A 7,500-nucleotide genomic window follows, 5' to 3' on the forward strand; every position below is an offset into this window, starting at 1 on the left:
CCCTGTGCACAGGAGGAGACTCTTGAGAAACATATATGTCTACAATTCAAACACACCTCCACACTTTCCTTTACACATGCCTACCTTGATAGGCCTAATCAGCTGTCATAACCATATTTTAAACAGTCGCCCCCTGTTCAAAATCTGCCTAAGGAGGGCACTTTATTTGTAGTCTGGCTGTCTGCACAGGAAAAATATAGACCAATTTTATTCCTGCTTAAGCCAATTTGCCTCAGATTACACAACAGCTGCTATGTCATATTGCTGCAAAAATTGCCCCCCCCCCCCTCCATTGGGAATGTACGGTATCTAAAAAAATGTTATATGGTCTCTCCTGATTCTAAATATAACAGTTGCTTTGTTTGACCAAGTACAACTATTTTTATAAGCATTTTACAAAATGTCTATGAAAAAAAGAATGGCTCAGCAGTCACCACTTGCCTCAATCATGAGAATTAATCTTCTTGGAAACCATTTTTATTTCATTCTGATTGGTCTTAGCTTTGTGTCACAGTTCTGTGTTCTGTGGACACCGACATGAGCAAAAGCATTTATTAGGGGCCCCTTCATGCTGAGGGCCCCTGGGCAGTGCACCTGCCCAGGTTGCCCATATGGTAGATCCGGCCTTGAATGTGGTGCCCCAGGACATTAGTGAAGTAGAGAGAAAGAAGGCTGTGTAGAGTCTGTCTGGAATCAAGTCCGGCTTTTGCTTTGATGTGACCTCGTTCCCTTTTGGTCTACAGGACATAACCTGGCTGAGGTGGTCTCTGTCCAGGCCTACCTGTGCTCTGAAACCATGCCCCTCATCTGGGTGGGCGGAGCTACACTGGAGTATGTGCAAGATGATGCTCAGGTAGATACACAGATGTGCTCAAACACATTTCAAGCAAGATTTCATGCATCCCTGTGTAAGGTGGTGTCGTTTCACCAGTTTTGAGATTATAAATAAAATAAGTGTCAGTATCTTAAATTAAGGTGGATCACTCCACTAGTATACCAATATGTCACTTGATTAAATTCTTGAAACAAGTTGATTTGCTATAAAAAAAAAGTGAAATAATCTCACCCCACTGGCAGATTTTCTTTTTAAGATTATTATTTGCTGGCCATGTATTGAGCATGGCTGCACGCACTTCTCACACATTCTATCATATTCACGGCTGCTTTCTTATCAGGACCTGGCAGAGCACCTGGTAATCCACGGTCATCGTCTCAGCTCCACGGATCACAAGGAGCTGAGCAGCCTCTTCAACCTGGGCCAGGAGAGCTCTCGCTGGGCGATGGACCGTTGCGCGGCCCTGGCCGTGGCCAACCTGGATATTCCCCAGAACTGGAGTGTACTGGGTGGCCACAGTGGAGAAGGTGAGGGGTTTATCATAGAATGTTGCTGAAGGACTGTTTCAACACAGAAATGTCGATTATATACTGTATATATTTACGACTATTTTGGTCTTCCTAACTATGTCTGGTGGATAATATGCACAGATATTTAACATTGAATACAGTACAGATACTCAGCCATTTCTTTTTGAAGTCAATGATGGACATGCTCTTCTCTAGATAAAGAATAACTTATTACTGTGTCATGAGCAAAATGGCTTGAGGGCAATGTCTGAACGGAGATCAAGTTGACAAGCTTTTCAGTAAGCTAATTTATTCTCAGCGTCAGCACTGGAAGCTTGGTCCCAATGCTATCCAAGGCAGGTGAACTTTTCAACTCACCCCAAACCCCCCCTTGTATTTGTATTTTCTCTGCCATCATTCCCATTTTCCACGCTCATCGGGCTGCGATCGGAAGTGACCATGGTCACATGTGCTTCTGCTGAATTCATCAAAGCCAATAACGCAGCGTGTAATGCAGTTAATAGAGCTTCTCCATCTGGAAGCAGCTCCAGGTTATAGGCAGAGTTAAACAAATCTGTGAGTACGAGTGTGTGTGTGTGTGTGTGTGTGTGTGTGTGTGTGTGTGTGTGTGTGTGTGTGTGTGTGTGGCTTGTATGCTGACCACCATGTTTACGAGATGCCACCATCTGTTTGTATGAGTTGAGTGGGTGTGTAGGCCACTAACATAAATAATAAATCTGATTTTTGCGTTAATATAGTTATGGCAGTCTGTTTCATCGCAGTGTCTCCCTATGAATGTCTGCAGTTGAACAGTCTAATTGGATAACATTGCCTATGACATCACTCTATTGCTTGTCGCTGTATTCGACTGAATTATCAATTCTTGCCTTTGGTCTTCAGATTTTGTTTCCAGTACATTCTGCATGTTTGAAAATTGTGAAGAGCGTATAAGTCCTTCTTATCGTCACAATATCATCAGGCAGCTTGTAGATTTATGTGTCTAGATTTTGTGAGCTGCTTAGAATTATAAGATTCTAAGTGGGTGGAGTGCAGTTATAAGAAATTGAGCATCAAAGTGTTCACATCCCAGAAGGGATTGTTATGTAGTAAAATCTGTAATAACTATCCTTATAGGTCAGCAAGGCCTGCACCGCACCCCTATACGCCTGTACTGTATCTAGCTGTTTGAAACCTCAGTTTCAACAAGGACCTGATGCTGAATCTGTTTAATGGAAAAAAAATATTATCAACTAAATTTTGAAGCACATTAAGACTAGAATGCATTCAATTGGAGAAGACTACAGCAACTGCATTCACATACTGTAGATTCATCAGATAATAAGAAAAAAATATCTTAGGAAGCAATAATGATTATCTGATATTAGGCTAACTAGCTATAGCTACTGCATCAGAAAGCAAACCAACACTTAGCATCGATTAAGTGAATATTGTCATTAACTTTAAAAAGCCTCCTGTTCTCTGGCTTGTGTGCAAACATTGCAACCCTGTCATGCTAGCTAGCCTCTGCTAGCCATCTTTAACCCTCTGCCAACAGGTGGACGGGGGTTACGCTTTCGCCCCATTCTAGGATTTCTCAAAAAGTTAGGAATTAATTTTCATCTTACTTTGTGGACAGGTTGGTCTCGGGGGAAAGAAAAACTCACCCTGATTGGCCAGAGAGGGATGTGATGGGGGGTGTCTCACTAAAAGGCATGGAATTAGGGCTGGGGGCGATATGGACCAAAAATCATATCTCTGTATTTCTAGGCTGAATGGCGATACACAATATATATCTTGGTATTTTATACGAAGTGGGCTAAAGGTTCAGTTGTAAGTCAAAGACACATGTGTGATGTAACAAGCACAAAATATGGACAAAATCGAATATCACAATATTTTTGACCAAATACCTCTACGATATTGCACTTTGCAACAATATTGTAGGGATGACTATTGGTGCTTTCACAAAATAGTTACACAATGAGAATCTTGATAAATAATAATAATCAGTAATGTGGATATAATGACTAAGTGGGTAAAGGCAAATAATAGAACAGCAAGAACAGTCTGGTAAGTTACTTACTTTACTGTAATACAGCCTTTAAAACCAGGAAAAGACAACACTTAATAATAATAATAATTGATTGCATTTATATAGCACCTTTCTAGATACTCATACTAGAGTACTTATGCCATATCACGATATTACGATATCCAAAATCTAAGATGAATGATATCACAATATTGATACAGTATATTGCCCAGCCCTACGTATAACTGCCAAACTGATTCAGTTAACACCATCACAAAGAGTAAAATCCAATCAAACAATATCGGAGCACTGGAGAACTCATTTCAGTGGGAACAAATATTGAGCCGATTGCCTGTGATTTAACTCTAGGCATTGTCATTTTGGCACTGGCACCTGGATACAGAACTTGTTGAACCTTACTGACTGAGTGGCCGACTCGGAAATAAGAACCTGTCACTGGATTGTTGAAAGGCTTTTATTGCGTTAAAGTGGGTCAGTGGAGCAGAGCTATCCGGTACCGTGCCAGAGGAGAAGAGAAAACAGGGACGAGAGTAGAAAAATTGGGACTGATCAGTCAGTGTTATTTAGGTTAATTATCAAGAGGAAGTGGTTATTAATACAAGATTAGATGCTCTACATGTTATTTCTCTCATGTTCCCCCTCTCTATCCTCTAGCCCCTTTTAGCTCTTCCTGCTTATGTCCCTCTTCCATGCAGCAGCTTTCTTAGATACCAGTCCACTGCATGCTTTGAGCTGTACAGTTATATATTTTTAACATATCTATCCACTGCATGCTTTGATCTGTACAGTTATATTTTTAACATCTATCCACTGCATGCTTTGAGCTGTACAGTTACATATTTTTAACATATCTATCCACTGCATGCTTTGATCTGTACAGTTATATTTTTAACATATCTATCCACTGCATGCTTTGAGCTGTACAGTTATATATTTTTAACATATCTGTCCACTGCATGCTTTGATCTGTACAGTTATATGTTTTTAACATATCTATCCACTGCATGCTTTGATCTGTACAGTTATATTTTTAACATATCTATCCACTGCATGCTTTGAGCTGTACAGTTATATATTTTTAACATATCTGTCCACTGCATGCTTTGATCTGTACAGTTATATTTTTAACATATCTATCCACTGCATGGATAATCTCCCTCTGTCTCTACATCTCTCTCTGTCTGTCTCCTCAGCTCGCAGTGCCAGAGAGTCTCCCCTCCACCTGGCAGTGCGATGGGGTCTGTGTCGGCTGGCGGAGCTGCTGCTGTGCCAGCCGGGGGGTCTGCTGGCTGTGAGTCTGCCCAACGAGGAGGGGGTCACGCCACTGCAGCTGGCACAGGCAGCGGGCAACACCGAGCTGCTGGAGCTGCTTACACAGTACGTTACTTATAGACTGTAACAGAGCAGAAAACAACACAGAGCTGCTTACACAGTATGTTACTTATAGACTGTAACAGAGCAGAAAACAAGACAGAGCTGCTTACACAGTATGTTACTTATAGACTGTAACAGAGCAGAAAACAACACAGAGCTGCTTACACAGTACGTTACTTATAGACTGTAACAGAGCAGAAAACAACACAGAGCTGCTTACACAGTATGTTACTTATAGACTGTAACAGAGCAGAAAACAACACAGAGCTGCTTACACAGTATGTTACTTATAGACTGTAACAGAGCAGAAAACAACACAGAGCTGCTTACACAGTACGTTACTTATAGACTGTAACAGAGCAGAAAACAACACAGAGCTGCTTACACAGTACGTTACTTATAGACTGTAACAGAGCAGAAAACAACACAGAGCTGCTTACACAGTACGTTACTTATAGACTGTAACAGAGCAGAAAACAAGACAGAGCTGCTTACACAGTACGTTACTTATAGACTGTAACAGAGCAGAAAACAAGACAGAGCTGCTTACACAGTACGTTACTTATAGACGGTAACAGAGCAGAAAACAACACAGAGCTGCTTACACAGTACGTTACTTATAGACGGTAACAGAGCAGAAAACAACACAGAGCTGCTTACACAGTACGTTACTTATAGACGGTAACAGAGCAGAAAACAACACAGAGCTGCTTACACAGTACGTTACTTATAGACGGTAACAGAGCAGAAAACAACACAGAGCTGCTTACACAGTACGTTACTTATAGACGGTAACAGAGCAGAAAACAACACAGAGCTGCTTACACAGTACGTTACTTATAGACGGTAACAGAGCAGAAAACAACACAGAGCTGCTTACACAGTACGTTACTTATAGACGGTAACAGAGCAGAAAACAACACAGAGCTGCTTACACAGTACGTTACTTATAGACTGTAACAGAGCAGAAAACAACACAGAGCTGCTTACACAGTACATTACTTATAGACTGTAACAGAGCAGAAAACAACACAGAGCTGCTTACACAGTATGTTACTTATAGACTGTAACAGAACAGAAAACACACTGCTATGTTGTTTATGCCCACAAGTTAGAGCTTTCACACACAGAGGAAGGGGGGGAAATCATTCTAGAGAACCCAAAACGACTCAGTTTTGCAATAGCTAACTATTACCCCAGATAATTTGCATTCTTCAGATTTCTCAAAAATCTGCTGTAAGAGCTACATTTTATGCACAAATCATAAAATGTGAAACACCTGTTAGTATTACCTGTCAAACTCTGGAATGTTTGTGTCCGACCAGTTGGGCTGAATCTGGGCTCCATAAATCTAGGGCAGGGCTTTACGGGCCTCTATTTACTTGAAAAACGACAAGACCATCATCAGCAGCGAGTGGCAGCAGTTTTAGGGAGAGATGCTATAACCTTACAATGAAGGAATATATTTGGAAAGCTTTTTCATGCATGTACCAGCTGATTTAAAAAAAAAAAACAATACACAGAGAATTTGCATCCAAGAGTTGTCTTTTTATCTTTTAATGTGATTGGAACTAACTCACCTGGTGTGCCGCAGCCCGCCCAACCCCCTGGCCACGCCTCCAGCAGGACTGTCCCAGGTGTGGGCGGACCGGTCCCGCTTGCTCAGGTTCTGTCATGACACGGAGAACCTGACGCTGACCGTCCGACAAAACCTGAGATGGAGCTCAGAGCGGAGCCGGCACACCGACATCCTGCTGCTCAGAGACAGGCTCACAGACCAGGAGTTCCTCAAAGAGGTCAGTGTCATGATGATGATGATGATAATGATGATTTCAAATTCAATGCGAAAATTGGTATGGGAGAAATGCTTATCAATCTGAAATTCTATTGCAGCAGAATGTAGATTTTGACACTTGCTTGGTAATTCAGATCCTTGGCTACTGTCACACACCCTGACCATATGCGAGAGTAATTTAAAGCCAAAAACAGCATCGCAGATGGATTCTCACAGGTGTGTGTGTGTGTGTGTGTGTGTGTGTGTGTGTGCGTGCGTGCGTGTGACCTGCTCTGACAAAATCAGTCACATTGACCCCGGAACACATTTTGACTGTTGGAAAGAGGAGAATGTAAGCTTGTAAGGCCTCAGGAAGTCAGCTGGGGGCAATTTAGAATGTTGATGTTGTCGAGTTGAAACCGTCTATAATATCGTTTCTCCCTCAGATCAAAGCGCTCAGGAGAGAGCGGCCAGAGACCATCTTAGGGAAAGAAGAACTTGTGGATGATCCTACAGAGAACGGTATCATACTTTTCCAAGTCTCTTTGCTTTGTGGGATCTAGGAAGCCTTTTCCAAAACATCCAATCTTGACCGTTCTCTTTCGGGCTGCCTTTTTTTAAATTCTATTAGTTTGTGCAGAGAAAGCAACAAGATGGCTCCACACAGTAGAGTGGTTTGGATCAGGATACAATGTTTGTGTGGATTGACTGCCCTCCATTGGGATTTTTGGGTACTGGAAGTCTGTGAAACCCTTTGGGAGTGAGAAGAGAAATAAAAATGAAAAGATCCTTGTGAGGTAATTGGGCCATTGCAGCAGCAAATAACAGGATACAGCAAATAATATTAAATGAATATAAATTTGAATATAAATAAGTGCATAGTGAAATAAACCATATAAACGTACCCAATGAACATATAAGTAGAAGTGTATGAATCAACATTATGAAAAGGTAT

General features: G+C 41.5%; 1 protein-coding gene across 1 annotated transcript in view; it reads left to right on the forward strand.

Moving 5' to 3' along the window:
• The window catches only part of LOC310784167 (rho guanine nucleotide exchange factor 28-like), a gene marked incomplete at its 5' end in the record, with an annotated part of 44,534 nt that overhangs the window by 4,109 nt on the left and 32,925 nt on the right, over positions 1-7,500 (forward strand). The window contains 5 exons of the mRNA XM_083645160.1: positions 744-853; positions 1,176-1,362; positions 4,591-4,774; positions 6,366-6,567; positions 6,992-7,067. Coding sequence (XP_083501286.1) covers positions 744-853; positions 1,176-1,362; positions 4,591-4,774; positions 6,366-6,567; positions 6,992-7,067 — 759 coding nt within the window. The remainder of the gene's footprint in view (positions 1-743; positions 854-1,175; positions 1,363-4,590; positions 4,775-6,365; positions 6,568-6,991; positions 7,068-7,500) is intronic.

The sequence above is a fragment of the Poromitra crassiceps genome (genome assembly GCF_964638095.1).
Source record: "Poromitra crassiceps genome assembly, chromosome: 10".
NCBI lineage: Eukaryota > Metazoa > Chordata > Actinopteri > Beryciformes > Melamphaidae > Poromitra > Poromitra crassiceps.